Here is a 21870-nt window from a genome sequence, read left to right on the forward strand (position 1 = left end):
GATATTTAATAGTATGTTCTTGAGGTATTGTAAAATTACGAACCATTTTTTCTCTTAATTTACTCTTCACTCACTGAAATTATCCTTCTTCTCTTCTTCTTCCTTTCTCACTGAAACTCTAAACCCTTGCAACAAACTCCCTCCCTTACAACCCAAAACGTAGAAAGGCTCCTGCAATGTCACTCTAACGAATCCTCAACAAAGTAAAACCTTTGGTCCTTCCCTCCCAATTTGTGTTTTGCATTATAAAGACTCGCTTTAGCAATTTTTCCAACATGTGTCGGTCATGCACCTTGCCAATCACAACCTGCGTTTGGGTAGTTCTAAGGTGGTTAATCAGCTAGTCTTGTCTGCCTGTAGGGGAACATAGAACACATTTCAATATGTGATTATCCTTCCATGTAAACACAGCTGTATATTTATTTATTTATTTTATTTCATCTAAAGTATGACTTGCATTTTGCAGATAAGTGATTATGGTAGATCCATATATGTGAATAATACACCATGCATCAATATAACTGAATATCACTATTTTTTACTCCATTAATAAATTAATTTCTGTTTCTATGACAATAGTTTCTTTAATTTGTTGTAAAATTACCTATAAAATTAAACATGGGGTAATTCACTATAATAAGCCAATGGGGGGAAAAATTTACACCAATAAGCCAAAAGCAAAACTGGTTCATGAATCAACTAAGACACATTTTTATGTAGTTCGAATTAACCTAATTCGAACTTCAAACTCTATGTAATTCTAATCAGTCTGATTCGAATTACACACACGCACACACCCACTAATTCGAATCAACCTGATTCGAATTACACACACACACATTCCAAAATAATTCTAATTGGGGTGATTCGAATTACTCAATTTTTGGTACTAGTAGTAATTCGTTTTTCAGCTAAATTGATGTAGGAGTGGAAGGGTGAGTAGGTCACTGGGTGAATGAGAGAATTAGTGAATGAGTGAAGGAGTGAGTAATCAAACTCAGTGGTGAAATATAGCACCGAACATGACTATAATCAAACTCAATAAAAAATTATAATCAAACTCAGTAGTGAAATATAGCAACGAACATAACTATAACCAAACTCAATAAACATTTATAATCAAACTAAGTAGTCAAGCACTGAACCTGAGTTTGCACCGAACCTGACTATAATCAAACTCAATAAATATTTATAATCAAACTCAGTAGCCAAATATAGCACCGAACCTGACTATAATCAAACTCAACAAACATTTATAATCAAACTCAATAGTAATTTATAATCAAACTCAGCAGTCAAGCACTTAACCTTACTATAATCAAACTCAGTAGACATATATTAATCAAACTCATTAGTCAAATTTAGCACTAAACTTGAGTATAATCAAACTCAGTAAACATGATAATCAAACTATAGTTTATGGTTTAGGGTTTAGGATTTTTGGGTTTATGGGTTTAGGGGTTTGGGATTTATATTTTCAATAAAAACTATTATAATCAAACTTAGTAGTCAAATATAGCACTGAACTTGAATATAATCAAACGCAATAAACATCTATAATCAAACTCAGCTACAAGCACCAAACTTGACTATAATCAAACTCAGCAACGACCATTATCTGGTGATAACTCTATTTTTTTTATAGATAATTGTAGCTTATTTAGAGATATTTTTTTATTAGTTTCGTTATATATTTACGTATTTTTATTCTTGTTTAGCTATGATTGTAGAATATTCGAATTATTTTGAAATGCGTGTGTAATTCGAATCACCCTGATTCAAATTACTGTATGTGTGTAATTCGAATCAAGTTGATTCGAATTAGTGAGTGTGTATGTAATTTGAATAAGACTGATTCGAATTACATAGAGTTTGAAGTTTGAATTAGGTTAATTCGAACTACATAAAAATGTGTCTTGATTGATTTATAAACCAGTTGATTGGTGTAAATTTTCTCTCCCTTGACTTATTATAGTGAATTACCTTAAACATGTCTACATATGTCAACATTCACTACAACAAAACAGCATTTTGGCGACGGTTTTTTCTAATGCTTGGCGACGGTTTTTACTGTCACTAAATGGTTTTGCGACGGTTAAAAAAAGCGTCACAGATTTGAGCGTCGCTAGTTGACATAGTGACGGTTTTGAACCACCGTTGGTAAGGAGTGTCGCTAAATTGTTTGTAACGGTTTTTGAAATATAAAACCGTCACTAATTTGTAACACTTGTAAAGATGTTTTTTATGATGTATTTCGCGACGTTTTGAAACTGTCGTTAAATTACTAATTCCTGTGACAGTTTTTTCTTATATTTCATAACTATTTTAAACCGTCACTAAGTTACTAGTTTTTATGACCGTTTTTAGGTATATTTAGTGATTATTTAAACTGTCACAATATTTTTAGTGACGATTTTTCAATTTAAAACCGTCACTAAGTTACTAATTTATGTGACAGTTTTTTCCTTTATTTAGTGACTGTTTTAAACTGTCATAATCTCTCCAATATCAATGCTTTCTTTTATTAATTATTGCATAAATCATTTCTATTATAAATAATAATTTATGTGTCTACCAACAAAATAATAAATGGCACTATATTTCAATAAATTTAAACTCAATCGCACAAGTTTTACATAGTCATAATCCATAAAATGTAAATTCAAAAAATCCCAACTTAATCCAAACATATAAAGCTAACAATTGTACTTGTAACTTAATCCTCAAAATTTCTCCGCAACTACTTCGCTTCACCTTCAACCTCAATAGTATCCAGTTTCAACAATTGCTTCACAAGCAACTCTTTTCCTCTACAAATGAGATAATGCAATTATTAGAATGCATTTGGTGAATATTGCTAATAACAATTTTATGAGAATTCATGAAATGCAGTAAATAAACATGCTAATAAAGATGAAATTAAACCATGCTAGAACTCCATTGGTTAAGAAGAATGATCAACAACAAAGCCCCTAGATCATTACTGACAGTGACAATAACAATAAATATTTAAAATCCTCAGAACCAGTAATAATTATAGGAAGCTCAGGATCAAAGCATACAGCAGATACATTATGTGTGTGACCCTCCAAAGTCTAGACACAACTTTTAGTCTGATAATCCCATACCTGTTTCATAGGTTTTATCCATGTAATAATTCCAATCTATATATACATAAAAGGCAAACAAATCTTAGCAAAGTGTAAAGAAAATGGAAAACAGAAAACAAACCTTTGTAGTGTGATCATCAGATCTAGTTATTAGGTAAGGTTTGTCACCACCTGTAAAGTAATTAACACAATTCACTCCTTTCTGATGAGCATCCAATGCAAAATTAGGGTCTAGAGAGCCAAGATTCCAAATCTGCAAGGAAGATTATGGCATTAATGCCCTATATTGCAAATTTCTAAAAAAAAAACAGCCAGTGAAGTTGAATCCTTTAAAAATGATATTAGTATAATTCAGATGCTATTCATTAAATCTTAAACTATCTTACAGGTTAGATATACCTTTTACATTTTACCTAAAAAATAACTCAGACTAAAAAAATTATAAATCATAAATAAACCAAGAGCTGTCATCTAGTAGCCTTTGGTGATCTGATACTTCTTCATCACATGATGGAATTTTTTCACTGGTTTTAGGAATATGCTGCAAGTACAGACAAGAGACATTTGTATTAATATCCTAATTGGAATTCTATAGCTACACTTACATATAAAGCACTAAATTCAATATATTCACTACATAAACACTTGGATCAGAAGCTACAATCCTTCAACTCAAACAGAGTTACCCAAATAGTATATCATATACACTTGGATCATAATGCTTTTTCAACATGAGATTAAATATCTAGCTTTGTTTGACCTTGGAAAAAAAAATGATATCCAACCCCAATGCATTAACCTTGGAACATGCAAATCTTTGAATCACAACCTTTTTTCCCCTGAAAAAGAAATATAACAAAGAAATATACCAATAGCTTTAATTCTAATCAAACAAGGGCATACAGTTGCTTCAGCTAAACTATTTTCGAAGGCAAAATCAATAAACCTCCTAACCCCTCGCTCATACTCTATTGAGTTTCGTGGCTTTGTGATCCATGACTTATCCATTGAACCAATATAAGAATATTCCTTCAAATTTCAAACAAGAGTATATCCTTAATTCTATCTACAATGCAATAAATACTAAATTATGAAAAGTACCATGCAATAAAAATATAGTTTGTACAGTAGTAAAAATAAATATAAACTAAGAAAAAAACTAACTGAATGTGGCGATGCCGCAAGGAAGCTCCACCTTCTAACTCTCTCACTTCCAACAATACTTATATGAATCTTCTCTCTGCATTCATATAGAAAATTCTAATGAGAAAATTTCAGGTTGACTTCAAGGACTTAATAAATATAAACCTTCATTTTCACTTGACCTTGAAATTTCACCGCGTGGGCCAGAGATTATTATCAACGAAAGCAAGCAAATACAAGTCAAACCATGATGTGCACAAGGCAAGACCACATATCTACGTCAATCATATTAGATATACATTATTAAAATAGTACAATAATATATTTTTTTAAAATTATCTATCATTTAGTCTTTAAAAAAAAATTAAAAAATAAGTAACTTTTCATAAAAAATAAGTAACTTCTTATAAAAATATATATTCAAATTAATTAAATAATATTATTTAAATAAAAAAATTGACTAAAAACTGAAAATTTAAAAATAAATAGCATTTCTCTTATTATATAAAACAAATATAAAATTGAAACGTGCTTCTGCCACTTGAAATCAAGTTCGAAGTCCAAAAAATACTAAAGACTTACAACCAGTCATCCAAAAAATATTAAACTAAAAAACACTAATTCTGGTCTAAAACTGGTATTAAAGAGAAAGAAAGCACTAGTAAAAATAGCAGCAGCAGTAGTCTCGCAATGTGAAATATATTAGCAATGGAGAATTGGAAATCTCATATATATATTAGCAATTCCATTTCTGTCTCATGACACATATGCTACATTAATTTATTTCCTATAATATAGAAGTTAGACACCTAAGTCAATATGAACACAAGAAAGTTAGTAAGAGATAGTTTTTTTATACTAGTAGTGATGGTGGTCTTTTGCTTTTAGCTTTTGCTATAAATTAGTCATCAAGCTCACATCAAGTTTATAGGTGCACAAAAACAAAACTATCAGGTTTTACAAGGATGGACATAAGAGAGAGAGATGAAATCTAAGACTAAAGTTCAGCTAATTAGCTTTTTCATTTCTAGTATAGCAATTTGCATAATTCAGGAAGATGACTAACTGATTCATGATGTCATCAAGGCACAAAAACATCAAAGAAATCAAGAGAAGAAATAATAAAGGGAGAATTCAAAGAAATCTAGTTGAAGCATTTCATCGAATATGTTAAGTGCAGAAAAAAAGTGAATTCTATACTCTTAATACTGTTACATGCACACAAACAAAGTAAAACAAAACACAATTGCACGATATATAAGTAAAATGGAGAAGAATTATGACCAGAACAGTTCCGAGATTGTAAATTGCCTGATGGAAATCAAATTGTAAACTGAATAGCTGCACGGAACTGCATTGAAGAATATTGGAAAGTTAAAAAGTGGAAGAGAGAATAAGTTATATGCTAAAGGACATAGTAAATGTAAAGAACTGGTTTGCAAATTCTATCTGGTATCCTCCTATAACTTTTGTACCTTGCTGATAGCAGTTCTTACAATCTTTTGCTTTTCTCAAAATGGAACAATGGCACTAAGTTCCTAAATTGGAAAAAAAATACAAAGCACAAAGAAAATAAGTTAGAACTCCAATACAGAAAAAATATAATTCATATATCAAGATTGATAGCAATATCTTGTTTTGTTTAATTAAGTTCATTTTATCAAAGAAATAAAATGATGAAAGCCTGGGTGATTATTTACTATAGAATAATAAATTTTAGCAACATAGTTACACAATCAGTGATATAATGTAAGGACTATTACTTAACAAAATAAAGAAATAGTAGAATAAGCTAATTATGAAATAAGACTCTGGTTTAATATATCTGGAGTGTGCTACATGTATGTACGGATAACCTTCTTAGCTAAGGATTAATAAAAGATGTGACTCCCCTAAATTTACTTAAATTGATAACTAAATTACAATAAAACTAATTCAGTATTATGCAGTATCCATCAACAAATTCAGTATTTCAGATTTTACATTTATTCTTCTCAAGAGCTTCTCAAATTTTGCTTCAGTTTCAGTGGTTCTTCCTTTCTGAAAAATACCTCTAACAAAGTAAGATCAACACTTAAATACTAGATTTACAAGATGATGAATGACTTCGGTTATCATAGTAATATTAACTAATAAATAAAATGAAATTTAAATACCTAAAAAATTTCTAAAACATCTCGGAACAAGTTTATCTGACTATTAAGATCCTTTTTGGCAGAATCCTTGCCACGGGATGAATGAGACTGTTTAGCCCAAAAATCGCACAGCACGATATTTCACTATAACTGAAACTTGAAAGTAGTAACTAGTAGTAGTAAGTATTGAAAGGATAATGACAAACAAAAAAGAATTCTCAAAATTGTTCATTAATAGTACTCAGAAACTCGGTTAAAACGGAGCACAAATTAAACCAAGATCCACTAACAATATCATTCTATAGACCTAACACAAAAGAAAATAGGTTGAAGCATTTCATCGAACATGTTGAGTGCATTCAAAGAAATAATAAATAGAGCATTCAAATTAAAGAAATCTGGTTGAAGCATTTCATCGAACATGTTGAGTGCAGGTAAAATTAAAATGATATAAGAGAATTCAAAGAAACAATTGCAAGTATGAACATGAGGATATAATCATAACAGTAAATTGCAGCAACAACAAAGAAATTGCAGGAAAAAATATAGTAAAAGAACAAGTAAATACTCACTATCAGTGTTCAGTGGGGTTGGAAAAGAAGAAAAAAATCGCCAAATGGAGAATTAGGGTACGGTTCGCACACATAAAATAGGAGAAGAGAAAGGACGACGCGGGGGACGACGAACAGTGAAAGGCGAGCGCGAAGCGCAACGGTGAACAGAGAACGCGACTGCGACGCAGCGACGGTGAACGGCGAACACACTGTGACGGTGAACGGTGAATGCGATCTGCGACGGTGAAGGTAATGGTGTTACTTTTCCTGTTTCTCGTCTCTTCTCATTTCATCTCAAACAGCAGAGTAAAAGGAAGAGTGAAGAGAGATAAATTTTATTACTGACGGTCAAAAAAATTATATTATAAGTGTCACAATGTTAATTAATGGAGACCCTTAGAATTAGGGTCACAAATTTAGTGTAGCTATATAACTAATTTGGTGTAGTGATTTGTATTATCATTCTATGAATGATTGAATGTTAAATGAGCATGTAGTAACATATATGTAAAGTAAATAATTCAATGTCTAATAGTAATACCGAGTATTGTCGGTGTAAATTTTTTAGTCTTGAAAATTATATATAAAATAACACTAGAGACAAATGAAGGCAACTAGATCTAAGGAAGAAAAAGCATCCATATAAGCCCGGTTGTTAGCTTTATGTTGACCCGGTTTTCAACATCACACATTCTCTCTCTACTCTTCTACTCCCAACAAAGTTATCACTCTTCTCAACTAAAGCTTGAGGCTTGTTGGAATCAACATTTTCTTGATCACACACATACACTTGTAATGGCTTCTTCTAAGATCTTATACCATTTACTTCTCCTGTTTTTTGTACTAGGAGACACAAGATTATATGTGAATGGGGACACCAAGTTGATGAAGAAAACATGCAGGCACACAAAGTACTACGATCTATGCTTCTCTTCCCTGAAATCAGATCCAACAAGTTCAAACGCAGACCCAAGGGGACTAGCAATGATCATGGTTGGGGTTGCCATGGCCAATGCAACATCCACTTCTTCCTACTTGTCTTCTCAGTTGCATAACCCGGCCACCAATGACACTACCTTCAAAAGGGTCCTTAAAGAATGTTTAGACAAGTACACATATGCAGGTGAATCACTTCAAGCTTCTGTTCAAGATTTGGCTGATCAAGTCTATGATTATGCTTACATGCACGTTTCTGCGGCCAAAGATTATCCAAATGTTTGCCACAACTTGTTCAAACAGAATCCTGCTTTGGTTTACCCTCCTGAACTTGCTCGTAGAGAGAATGCTTTGAAGCATATATGTGATGTTGCCATGGGGATTATTGATGATTTTAATTGGTATTAGAATCATTAGTATTTGCATTTGCATATTAAACCATTTTCTATCTTGTGCTTATTATATATATTTTCCTTTTAATTTGAGTCTATTATCAAATTCCTCACTAATCGTTTGTAAGTATTGATCTTTATGAAATTTTAGTTGTGTTCATCAGTACAATTTTGCCATTACTCTGTGTAAAGCCAACAATCACGGCACATTTGAAGGCATTTGCGTGTTTATAGCATTAATTAGTGGTCCATTTGTTTGGCTGTAGCTATCACATTCACATTCACATGTCACAGGTGTAGTGAAAAAGCATTACATAACATGAGGATTATGCAAGATAAAAAGTTATATTATTTTCTACCGATGAAGGTGAAAATTGGTCAACTTTTCTTAGGAAGAATAACGAGTTCGTCTATTGTGGTAATTGGTGAAAAGATTCAATCATTACTGCTTGCTAGCTACCCAGTACCCACTATGATTGATGTCCTTTTTCTTTTTGACAAATGATTGATGTGTAGCTACCAGTGGGGTTGCCTTATCGGATTGGTCTTCTACTCATACACACTTATGATTCGATTTTAATCATATCCGGAGAAACAAAATCGGAAAAACAAAATGGTATTTGAGTGAGATATAAATAAAGATATTATATTTAAAAAAATTGTATTAGTATATTTTATATTTTTTAATTATTATTTTAATAAAAAAAGATATAAATATTAATAAGAGATATAATTTATTTTTGATTTTTTGATTTTTTATATTTTTTAAATTTTTTAAATAAAAAATAATAAATTAGACTATTATAATTTATTTTAATTTATTATTAAATAAAATATAAAAATATTAATTTTTATGTTTTTATTTTATTTTTTATATTTTATTTTCAGTGTGTTTTCCTATTCTAGTAATTCACCAAACTCCAGCCTTATATATGATATATAAAATTGAGATAGTTACCTTTTAAAAAATTAGAGGGTATTAATGTAGATGAATTATTTTTCAAAAGATATTTTACCAAAAATTTCTATTGTATTAATCTATTCCTATGTAATTTTTATTGACAAACATTGAAATACTCTAAATTAACTGAATTTTATTCTCTAATAGAATATAACATTTATATATAATATTAATTAAAATAATTTTAAATAGTTATATTTTTTAATAAACTAACTTTCATACGAGCTCCAAACGATACATTTATTTGACCGTATATTAAAATAATTTTTAATTTTTCAATAGTTTTTTTATTAATTACTTCGTATTCTTTCAAAAAAATTGAATGAACTTGAAGCCTGAAGGCATATGCTTCATTTCCTGTTACTGTTGCCTAAATATATTGAAGGGTGGGGCAGGAGGAAAAAAAAGGGTTCACGTCCTTGTAACTGTCTTTGGACTTTTTATTTAGGATAATTTACTGATTTAAATAAATTGGTCGTTAATATTATTAGAATAAACATTTTATAAAGTGGATATACATTTTTTTTATAAGTTATGTAAATTACGATAAGGGTTTACAAATGTGCATAATCTCCTGTAATGTTAGTAAAAAAATATCACATAATTCTGATAATATTGATAACCAATATTTAAATCAGGAAATTACCCTTTTATTTATTTATATCTAAATTTGCTGACCAAAAATCACGTGAGCCTCTGAGCTACATCACCAGTATAAACAAGGCACCGTTCACAACAGTATATTATAATTTTGGATCTATTAAATTCATGTGTTGTGAGCCAACACTTTGAATGGATTTGGGAAAAATAAATGCCAGAAACTAGAATCGTCTCACTTTTTTTTTCGTCAGAATCGTTTCACTTTTTGTAGTACAATTGGGCCGTTTTGGGTCAATGTCACGAAATTGGGCCTTTGTTTAGTTCGATTGGTCCTAAGTGAGCCTTATTAGAGAGAGGGGGGGGGGGGGGTAGCAAGAAGAGGGCAGACAGGAAAAAAAAAAAGAAAAAAAAAAGAGAAGAGGCGTTATGACGTGTAAGTAGTGTCGGGCACTTCCCGCCAAATGAAAAAAAAAGAGGCGCTAAAAATTCCCCCTTCCCTTTCTTCCCTAAGTTTCTTTCAAACACAAACACTACACTTCGAACTTCAAACCCTAACCCTCTGATCTGATCTAATCCGATCTGAATCGCCAACAGAAGAAAAAAAAATGAAGGGTGGGACGGTTCAGATCAGCTGGCACGAAAGTAAGCCCATCTTATCCCTTGATTTCCACCCTTCCTCCTCCACTCTCGCTACCGCCGGCGCCGATTTCGACATCAAGGTCGATCCCTATTCTTTCTTTCCTTACTTTCGTTTTACCCTCTTACTTGTATTACGGTTGAATGCTTGTGACTGTAGCATCATTTCGTTCCCGATGCAATTTCATAACAAGCATCTATCAGTAACCCTCACCTTACTACCATTTTCTTGTTTTAACAGTTATGGTCGATTAAGCCATCCGAATCACAGAAGCTTCCCACAGTTACCTATCTCAACAGCTTGTCTTCTTATCATTCTTCCTCTGTCAATGTTATTCGCTTCTCTTCTTCCGGTCAGTCTTCATTTTCATCTTATCCTTGCATCGTCTCAAATGTGATTTTTGTATTTAACTTGTTAATGTTACTCTGTTTGTCTTGCTATGTAAAATATTAAAATTGAGGTGTAAATTTTCATGAATAAGATTACAAATTGAGCTCGTTTATGAAAAATTTCAGCCTCTTTTTAACCCCAAACCAATCATACTCTAAATATTATAATAATGCATTCTAAGGAATTATATCCTTTTTCTTTTACGACTCACTTGCTATTCTGTTGCCTTATGATTAGTGATTAGTGATTACTAAGTAGTGACAATGCTGTTTTGTATGTTGCAGGGGAGCTACTAGCCTCTGGTGCTGATGGTACGATTTTGATAACTACTATTGAATCTGTGTAGCCTTTTTTTTTTTTTTTTGGGCTTAAGGTAACAAATAGTTTAGATTAGACAATGCTTCGCAATTGAATTCCTCTCTTAACAGGAGGTGACCTGTTAATATGGAAGTTACACTCTACTGATGCTGGCCAGACATGGAAGGTTCTTAAGACTTTACGGTGAGTTTAGGCTTTGATTTATTGATAAGTCCTTTTATATGTTATCAACTACATAAATAAGTGGTGGGTTTAGGATTTAAGGTTTAGGGTTGTATCATGATACAACTGCAGAATTTGTTTGTGCATGGTCACTTCTTGTAATTTTAACAATATTAACTTTTTGATGTTTATATCCTAGATATATTTATGGGGGGTGAAGAATATTACTAAATCAAAAATTACAAACTGTAATTAAAATCACCCATAAACAAGGAACTTGATTCTTCTTTCTAATATCTGCTTATCAAAGATTTGCTTTCTTCGTTTTGGAATTAGATCTCATCACAAGGATATCCTTGACCTGCAGTGGTCTCCTGATGCCAATTATATCATATCTGGATCAGTTGATAATTGTTGCATTATATGGGATGTAAACAAAGGTAATGCAGGCAATGTGAAACTGTGGCATGTGTTCTGATACTCCATAACTGTATGCAGTTGATATGCTTGGTTTCTAATCTTATTGCACTTGCTCCTTGTGTGTCAGGCACTAACCTTCAAACGTTGGATGCCCATGCACATTATGTTCAGGGAGTTGCATGGGACCCTCTAGGGAAGTATGTTGCCTCTCTTAGTTCTGACAGGACATGCCGAATTTACATCAATAAGCCTCATAAATCAAAGGGAATTGAGAAAATCAATTACGTTTGTCAGCAAGTTATTTCCAAGGCAGAACAGCCATTATTCAAGAATTCTAAGGTTGGGATATGGAGCTCCATTTGTGCCTTTATTTGCATTATAGATGTCTTGTCATGTACTTGAAACCTTAGGCATAATTTTCATAATGCAGTCTACAAAGTATCATCTCTTCCATGATGAGACATTGCCATCTTTCTTCAGAAGATTATCCTGGTCTCCTGATGGTTCATTTCTACTTGTGCCTGCAGGTATTTACTTAGATCCTAAACCAGTTAATCTTTGAACTTTATTGCACTAGTTTTTCAGTTTATACTTTTGTACTTGTATGCATGGGTTCTTTTTAGAATGGGTCCATTATTTTATTTCTTATTTGTTCGTCATATTTTTATTGGGTTTAGTTGAAATGTGCCTTTAGAGCACATGTTAAGATCACTGTTAGTAGAAATTTATAAATTTTTCTTAAAATAAAAACATAACAAATGCATTAGAAATTTAAACTTTGTATCTTCTCCATAAAAGCTTTTTCAATTGGTTTTATTTACAAGTGAATGTACTGGTTGAATACTCATGGCCATAAAATTTGGTTTTTCCCTTGTGGTTTGGGCTTACGTGACATCCATATAATTTAATTGCACCTTTCTGGTTGTATTTAAACTATTGTTCCTCCTTTTAGGATTTCAGTTCCAGCGTAGCTTGCACTACATGCTCTTTATTTCTTTCTGTTTTTAATTTTTATTTAATTTAACAAACTCGTGGCACTACCTTTTTATTCAGGTTCTTACAAAATTGGCACTGGATCTGATGCTGTATATGCGACTTACATATTTTCTAGAAACGATCTTTCTCGGTAAGTCTTCCAGTTATACCGAAGACACTATGCAAATCCAAAACAGACTGATGATTATCAGCTACCTAACAACTGATCTTTTTATTCTAAGTTCAATTTCTCATGTTAGGTTATTAAATCAGGTTATGAAAGTATTTGTTTGTGATGAGTGTTATTTTATTATCTGACCTTATATACAGGCCTGCTATACAGCTTCCTTCTGCAAGCAAGGCTGTTGTTGCTGTACGGTTCTGCCCCATATACTTTAACCTTCGGGGAACAAACTCAGGTAGTTATATACGTGATATACATCTAATGAAGAACGTTTATTCATATATAATAGATGATACTGGGACTCTTGGATGGTACTGTTACAATTGAGTTGCCTGAGAGGTGATGGTGTCAACTCATGCCCCCATCAATTAGTATTACTAACGTTATGCATGTCTTGGAGAATGTATTGCTTATATTTTCATTTTGTACAGATGGCTTATTTAAGCTCCCATATCGCATCATATTTGCCGTGGCCACTTTGAATTCACTGTTCATTTATGACACTGAGAGCACTCTTCCAATAGCTGTATTAGCTGGTCTTCACTATTCCTCAATAACGGACATCAGCTGGTAAATGATCTAGTAGATCAAATCCTTTTCAGGCTTGTGAATTAAAATGGATTCTTTTGGGAACAGAATAACTGAACCAGTATTTGTTTACAAGGTCACCTGATGCCCGTTATTTGGCTTTATCTTCACAAGATGGTTTCTGCTCTTTGGTGGAATTTGAAAATGACGAACTTGGAACACCTTTCTCTTTATCAGGTAAGCTTCTTCTTTGGCTGGTTTCCTTTTCTTTAACAATAAGAAGTTTGTAATTCTTTCTGTTGCATGATTTAGATGGAAAGGTGTCAGACAAGGATATTAAAAGTCTGCTGCAGACAGCCAATGACACCATTGTACCAATTAGGAATGTTGGTCCAGTTGTAGATGAAAATTCGAAAATGCAAGCAGAAGGTGCTGATTGTATGATCATTGAATCAGTTAATACTGGTACAGATTTATTAGAAAGCAGGGAAACTTCTGCACAAAGAAAGGCTGATGACAGTGACATGATCAAGTCAACTGGGAGTGCTCAATCTGCTATGACTGACAGTGAGACAAATGAAGCTGAAGAGAAAGCTGATAAGATGGCTGCTGAGGCAACTGTGAATGTTAAAGAGGTTGTATCAGATTGTAGGAAAAAGAAAGCAGAAGAGGTTGATGATGTGGCCACTCAGCCAACTGGGAATGTTGAAGAAGCTGATTTAGGTAGTAGAAAAATTGAAGCTGAAGACAAGGCAGAGAAACAAGTATTGAGTTCAGGCAGCGTAAAATGTGGAGCAGAAGAGAAGGAAGAGAAGCCACAATCAAGTTTAGATGCTACAAAATCAGGACCAAATGAAGAAACAGCAGGGAAACAAATTTCCAGTTCAAAGAGTACACCCATTCCTAACAAGCCAGCCAGGAAGCGTATTACGCCCATTGCAATTGATCCATGATTTCTCAATTCCTGATAAATTCCGTCCATACCCGCATGTGTACATCTATTTTGTGCGGTCTATGATTCTAACTCTACTGGGTTACTGTAGTTTTCTACATGTTATGTAATCTATCCAATATATTCTTTTTAGTTTAGTTCTTCGTCTTGGAAGGTTCTACTACGCCCCGTACCCGTTTTCTCCGGAAAACAAACTACGTAGTACGTAACATACTTAGATTGAAGCTTACAAGCCATGTATCTGAATCCACGATTATTATGGATGGTGGACCATCTGGTGAACATGTTTTTCGGTTAGTGCCAATTAAGGAAAACCAAATTAGTAGAGAACAGAAAAGAAAGAGCCAAGAACCCTATTGCCAGAACTGGTAACTGGAAAACTGTACAGCGTCAGTCAACGATTTCTTGAATGTGCACCTTAGTCAACCGAGGCTTGGATACCTATTGCCATACCTACACTCCATGCTATGGACGAAATAAAAACTTGGCTGACCTGATTTATTATTTTTGTGTTTCTAAGCATTTTGCAGAATGCAGAGCTGAACACCATAGTCCATCGAAGGCCAGAGCCCAGAAGAACAGTGCCATCCAAGTTCCCGTCCAAAACAAAGCCCGCTAAGATACATTCAAGGAAGAGCAGATAAAAGACATTGAAAGTTCGAATTTCATTTTAACCAGCGACAGCCCTTAAATAAAATTCAGATCTAGAACAAATTAGTTTTTTTTGCCAGTTAGGCTGGAAGAAACCGTGGACAACAACAAAAGACAAAATTGAGAGTTGATTCGAACTATTTTTTCTTTGAATAAAATGTAACATTTTCGTGACCAAAATCAAGGATACCCATTTGTTACATCCCAGAGTCCCAGACACAACCTTTTCTGAGATGAAAAAATTAAAAAATAATTAGAAAGTACGTTGCGCTTCATCAATTGTTTTAGACATGCCGGTACAAAATTAACGTGTATTTGGGGTTTACTTAAACAAAACTCTGCAACTGATTATTTCAGAAAACCCGTGGTAGATGAAAGAACTCAACAATTGCAGACTGAGATGCGACAAGATTTACGGTGCTAGTGTGGGGACAAATCTTAACCATCCTAACTTCTTAAGAAGCATCTGAACTTCAAGGTATGCTTGTAATCACAAAGAATGTTATCTCTTTAATCTGCACCCAGAAATTAAAACGTAAGGAAAACAATTTCTTATCTGAAAATGAAGCATTGGCAAGTAAGATAAGTACTCACTCGTTGATGTGAAATAAAGGTTGAGTTCTATTAAGACTTGAGCTTATGACTTGAATTTGAAGTATTCCAACCTAAAAGTAAAGTAACGATTAAAGTCATTGGAGACACACAAAGAAATTCAGCTAGGCAAAGATCAACCTGAGAACAGAAACTACCAAGAGAGAGTGAAATAAATCACCGTACACTAGCATAAGATAAACATATTGACCAGAAAATTGAAGGCTAAATTGAACTTACTGTATTTATTCTGCAATTTCCATTTGCCGATAAGGGGTTTCATTGTTGGAAAAGAGTTGGGACAGGACAATTTCATTCCACATATCAGGTACTCCTGGTAGACACCAGTGACTACAATCTTGAATGGATGGATTATCACTCCAATTACCAACATGTCCATCGCTCCGGAAAGACGACATAGAAGTAACGCGGAGAACATTTATAGGAACTCTGACATTCTTAACCACTTCCAAAACCGTGTCCAAAAACAAGCTCTGGTCCCTTCCCTCAGTTTCTGGGGCAGGGTACTTAGTCACATTGCACTGCCTGAAGGTTTGATCACTGCAGCATGCATGAAAACTAGATAAATGATGGTTGAACTTGAAGTGCACTGATTCTAAAAGAAAACACCAAGTTATACTTAAAGAATAGGATAGTCCGTAAGCAATGTTTCAACAGTTAGAAGTTACGAAGCACAAGCTAAGATTGCCTAAATTATGCAGCATTTGCAACATAAAAGTATACTTTTGAATAGTTTTTAAAGAAAAACATATTCAAATAGAGCATCACGTTACCAATGGTGTAGGAATACCTCCAGTGAGATGGCTCATAAGTCCTAAAGAAGATGCGCGTTCTATTTCTATCGATCTCTCTTTCAACCCATGATGCCCAAGTTTCAAGTGCTATTTTAAAGGCAGCAGGAATCGACATCCCAAGTTTCAGAGACCTTTTAACCTGGAAATAGCAACCTCTGCTCAACAAAAGAAGAGCACAAACATTATGCCTATCATTTAGGAATTCAAAATGCAATTGGAATAAAAGATTAATGAAAAATGAACTTATTATATAGATCTCGTTCTGCTTCAAGTGCTACAAGATAACAAAATGATAGCTAATTAAAACCAGTCTTACTATTCATACTTTCAGGATGAAAGGTATACCCACCAGGCCACCACTTCTTTTCATAGCATCATCTTCTACATGTTACATTCACCAGATAGCAATTCATAGCCAATTTTACATGTTACATTCACAATTTAGAACTTAGGTGAACTGTCATGAAAATTTTCCAGTTGTTCAGCAGTTTTCTCGGTAGCTTCAATTAAAATATATTGATAGATAAGAATTGTCTATATTATTGGAATCAAGTTTACCAAATATGCTCCTAAAATGTCAATTAAAAAAATGAGAGCTTACATGTCAAAAAGCTTAGATGGCACCCACCAATGGCCAGTGTTGAATATCAGAACATCTGAATTAACCCACTGGTCACTTATATCATCTAACTTGTCCAGCATAAGGGTGGATTTCACCCTCCTTGGCCTTTGCATATATCTGGGCAAATTACCCTGCTGCACAAGGAAAACCGACCGGAAAAACTCAATGGTGAAGTTGAAGGCACTGAACCTAACCCCCAAGAACCTAATTCGCTTTGTTATGTTATTTTGATTGACTTCATAAACACCACTCTTATCCTCAACACCAGCCATAAGCATACAAATCATAGATTCCCACTGTGTTCTACTCATTGAATCACCAACAAAAACAACCCTTTTGCTCCTCAGCATTTCCAAAACGCTACGCACATCAAACGTTGGAATGTTACAACCCTTTGGTTTCCACCTCCAGCTGAGATAATCCGTGTCAACCCTTCCATTCCCCAAACAATTGAATCCTTTTTCCACAAAGGGACACTCAGTGGCATTGTACAAAGGGTACCCTTGGACCTGAACCCAACTTCCATCAAAGACATCACAGCTTGTGAGTAATTCGTTATCGTTGTGGTCAGATAAGAGACCTTGGGCATTTAAGAGAGCATGGCTAACGCTAGGAAGCACATAAATGTAGCCACAACCAATTGCTACAAAGAAGGAAATGACAGAGGCAATGATAACAAGAACCTGAATTCTCAAAGAGACCCATCCAAATCGAACGTGATTGGCGACCTTGGGGCTTGCAAGGCCAACACTGAAGCCCCTTCGATTGAATGATCCATTCCTGTTCAATGAAATGCTCCTATTCAACACACTCATTGTCACACTCCAACTCCACAGCCATTACCGCTTACGCAATCAGCTCGTCAAAGGAAACTAGCATCGCAACAAAGCTAACCCCACTGACCCTTGTGAAAATCTGAATAACCAGCAAAGTTCAACCTTGAAAAGAAAGATTGCAAATCCAGAGGACCTAGATAGGAAAGATTCGATCTTTGGGAGAGAGAAAGACACCCAGATGCAGAAAATTGGAACAGTTAAAATCTTTGTGGGAATCGGTGGTAGTGGTTAGAAGTTGGAGCTCTAAATCAAATAGATAAACTGAAAGAACAACAGAATAGAAGAACGCGGAGGGAGACAACTGATTCCGAGTTGTTAAGATTAAGACAGATATCTGTGTGCCATCAGACAATTACTAAACACACGCATCTGCAACAACACCTTCAATTCTAAGAAATCTTTGTTTTTCTTTTTATTCTCATTTATTTATATTTATAAATTCTTAATTAAACTTCGTTAAATAATGTTTAAAAACATTTATTAAGATATTGAAATTCAATGTTTATTATTAAACTTTTTCACTCATGAAATTCTTAACAAATACATTTAATAAAAGGATTTTTTAATTGCAGTTAAACCGCCAAATACTGAGCACCTAAATATAAATACAAAAATATAGAATTATATTTAATAAATAAAATATAAATATAAATATTATGTAAAAAAAGCAAATTAAATATTTTAATATTTATTTTATTTTATATTTAATTTATTATTAAATAAAATACAAAATATTTATTTTTATATTTTTATTCTTTATGTTTTATTTTTAATATTCTGTCTTATTTTACTTAGATTCTCTAAATGCATCACAATCTTAGTGCTTGGATTTTGCTATTATGTTAACTAAACAAATGATTTATATCTTCCATTTTTGTCTGTCTACGTGTCGTTTATGATGCACGTGTCCGATCTAGTCGTGTTTAGATATGACAAGATCCTTTTCTTGTTCGACTAATTTGCTTTTTGATATTATTAGTGATTAGTGATTACCCTTTCTTTTTCCAATTAAAACTAATGGAAATTTCTTTTTGTTTTACTTGTTGTATACACTTGCACATTGAGGAAACAAGATTTTACTTGTCTAAAAAAAGAGATGATTTGATTGTGTTTTAAGAGATGATTCTGAATATTGGATTAGAGAATATTGTGAAAAGATCTTTTAAGGTAGCGTTTGTTTTGAGGCGTACTGAGATAGAGATTAAAAGACTGAGATTTAGTATCGTATTTGTTAGTTCAAAGACTGGTACTAAAATTTTTGTTTTTGTCTCTAAAATTTCAGTATTTCAGTACCTCCAAAAAGTAGGGACACAGGAGACTGAAATTTTTAGAGATGGAGACTAAAATTTTAATAATATTTTATACCTAAAATACTTTTATTTCAATTAATTAATTCTAATTTTACCCTTTGTGCAAATTAAATTAGAATTTTATTCTTGTTTCAATTCCTGTCTTCTATTTTGCACCAAACAGAATACTGAGATTTATTTCAATCCCGGTCTCTTAGTCTTTGTCTATCAGTCTCAATCTTTCCGTCTCTATCTCTCTACCAAACGCTACCAAAGTGTTTTAGTCGAAATTCTGCGCGATTTGACAAGAATTATGCTGGCTTGGGGAATGAAATTCAGAAAAATTAAGTGTGAATTAGATTGTACAAAAGCAACACGCATGGTTAAAAATTAAAAAAGTATCATTAGGTTATGCATGAAGAGATATAATCACGAGAATTTTTGAAAAGAAATAAACTTCACAAATCTTTGATGGTGTGATTTATTCTGATACAAAGAAAGACAAATAATGTAGCTGACTTTCTTGTAAAGCGAGATGTCCAAATAGATTTGAACTATGACAAGTAAGTAACTCATTCCAAATGATAATCATTCTCGAATTTTTTGCATTAATGTTATCAATTAGGAAGAGTTAATGTTCCTTCTTTTCGTTTTTTTTTTTAAATCCAAGATATATTCAACAAATTAGGGGAAAAATGATACTTAAAAAAATTATTAGTCAATTTTAAAAAAGCAAATATTGAAATTGATTCTAAAAAATATAATAATAAATTAAATTAGTATTTTAAGTTAAATGATGATGTATCACAAAATAATTAAATTAATATTATTGTTTAAAAGAACTAATTTAATTTAGAGAAAAATTTAAGATTCAACAATTTTAATTTATATTTGCTAATATTTTTAGCTAATAATTTAATATTTTTTGTCCAACAATTCAGTATCATATTTTTAGCAGATACTTTAAATATTGTTAGTTAACTGCTGCTGGTAAAAAACAATAAATTATATTGATCATATAATATTGCTGCATAATTTATGCATAAATTTTTTAAAAACTATTTTGACCGTTAATATACAATTCTACAAAGTAATAACACTATTTTTTTTTAGGTGACTAAGTCATAACACTATTAATTATAGTTAGATATGGTAATATTAACTCTATTTGAAGACCTCCAACTCAACTCGTTGTGGATAGAATTGGAAAGCGACGCAAGTTGATTTATTAGTATATATTTTAAAAATTATTATTAGCGAGCACTTAACGATGAATTAATAATTACGATGTTTGTAATTTTAACTTGAATTTGATTATGATTTTGTTGCTTTTAATTTTAATATGAATTATTTTTTTAATTTTATTATTATGCTTATGAAATATAAAATAGTTAAATATTATTTTTAATTAAAAATAAATAACTTTTTGTGAGTAGGATCAGCTAAAATTAAGTGAAATATTTTAAGATACAAATATAAAATTTGGATTGTAAAAATGTTCAACTCGCAAGTAAAATAAAATTATATTTTAAAAAAATTTAAAATTTCAGATAAAATTAATATATAATTTAAATTATACTCAACTTTATCTATTACCAGTTCAAATCACAATAATTGTTAATTCACAGTCACATTACTATTTTTTTTAATGGAAAAGGTTTGGAAATTAAAATAATTCGGCTATAATTAATAAAAAAATTTTAAAATTAACTTCATTTATATAACTTTTTTATATTTTAATTTTTTTATCTCATTTACATATCAATCAAATGATCACATATTATATGACCCCACTTATTAATCATAATAGGAAAAGTATACGTTACCAAGAGAGAGTCTGCCAACTATTACCAACACGTGATAAATTAGGATTAAACCATAATTAATTTAGATGTGGCTTTATTTAGTAGATGGGCTTCATGTTCAGCCCAACTCAAGTTGGCAGATTTTGACAAATAAAAAGTTGGTAACATAGCACTACTGATCATAATAATATATTCTTAACTATTAGACTAACAGTGTTATGTACTAATGTTACTTTTTATAATTTGATTCTCATATATACTATTATAATAATATACTTTAATTGACGCTAATTTTAATTTATCTCCTTTTGTAACCACTAATATATTAATTCTTTTGTAGCCACTATTATATTGATTCACACCTACTCAATATTAGAAGCAATTTAAAGGGCGCAACTTTTAAGAATTAGGAATCACGACCTGAGAGCATTATCAATCAAGGAGTTTGATGCATCTATTCTTGGAGAATTAGTGAAATAAATTTTGTAACTACTATTATATTGATCCCTTTTGTAACATCTTGAATTTTTCTGAAATATTTTATATTTAATCTTTTTTATTACTATTCAATCCTTTAATTTTATTAAAATTCCTACACTACTCTTATTTCTTTTTCCAAATCTTAACCCTAATTTTATCTATACTATCCCTCTTCTAACACACTCACACATGGCTGAAAATAAAAAAAAAAGAAAGGAAAAATAGAGAAGAAAAAAAACAAAAAGAAGAGGAAAAAGGAGGACAACGCCAGTTAGGACCATACTGCCGTCGTTATCGTCATAATGGCTATGCATGAAGGACCGTCACCGTCACTGAGGGGAGTCGAGGAGAGAGAAGAGAACACACGATGAACATAGGAGAGAG

At 32.2% G+C, this 21870-nt stretch overlaps 3 protein-coding genes and 1 long non-coding RNA gene across 4 annotated transcripts; 2 read left to right on the top strand and 2 right to left on the bottom strand.

The window, feature by feature from the left end:
* Nucleotides 1–2628: 2628 nt before the first annotated feature.
* Nucleotides 2629–5606, bottom strand: LOC114927527 (uncharacterized). The gene is made up of 4 exons (XR_011878843.1): nt 5538–5606; nt 4275–4350; nt 3232–3651; nt 2629–2810 (listed from the first exon to the last, which is right to left on the bottom strand). It is a non-coding gene; the product is annotated as an uncharacterized lncRNA (long non-coding RNA).
* Nucleotides 5607–7566: 1960 nt separating this feature from the next.
* LOC112791127 (cell wall / vacuolar inhibitor of fructosidase 2) lies at nt 7567–8436 on the top strand. Its single transcript, XM_025833846.2, has one exon. It carries the CDS (start codon nt 7606–7608, stop codon nt 8284–8286), a length of 681 nt encoding a protein of 226 aa, XP_025689631.1. The 5' UTR covers nt 7567–7605; the 3' UTR covers nt 8287–8436.
* Nucleotides 8437–10003: 1567 nt separating this feature from the next.
* LOC112791128 (chromatin assembly factor 1 subunit FAS2) lies at nt 10004–14534 on the top strand. Its single transcript, XM_025833848.3, has 12 exons — nt 10004–10550; nt 10709–10820; nt 11143–11169; nt 11287–11359; nt 11675–11778; nt 11886–12097; nt 12189–12285; nt 12812–12884; nt 13064–13152; nt 13349–13487; nt 13582–13682; nt 13758–14534. The coding sequence occupies exons 1-12, from the start codon at nt 10437–10439 to the stop codon at nt 14396–14398; spliced, it is 1782 nt and encodes a 593-aa protein (XP_025689633.1). The 5' UTR covers nt 10004–10436; the 3' UTR covers nt 14399–14534.
* Nucleotides 14535–15175: 641 nt separating this feature from the next.
* On the bottom strand, nt 15176–18345 carry LOC112791129 (protein trichome berefringence-like 7). Its single transcript, XM_025833849.3, has 5 exons — nt 17056–18345; nt 16451–16609; nt 15880–16200; nt 15643–15713; nt 15176–15563 (listed from the first exon to the last, which is right to left on the bottom strand). The coding sequence occupies exons 1-3, from the start codon at nt 17889–17891 to the stop codon at nt 15885–15887; spliced, it is 1311 nt and encodes a 436-aa protein (XP_025689634.1). The 5' UTR covers nt 17892–18345; the 3' UTR covers nt 15176–15563; nt 15643–15713; nt 15880–15884.
* Between the last annotated feature and the right edge of the window lie 3525 nt (nt 18346–21870).

Source organism: Arachis hypogaea, chromosome 3 (assembly GCF_003086295.3).
Source record: "Arachis hypogaea cultivar Tifrunner chromosome 3, arahy.Tifrunner.gnm2.J5K5, whole genome shotgun sequence".
NCBI classification, from domain to species: domain Eukaryota; kingdom Viridiplantae; phylum Streptophyta; class Magnoliopsida; order Fabales; family Fabaceae; genus Arachis; species Arachis hypogaea.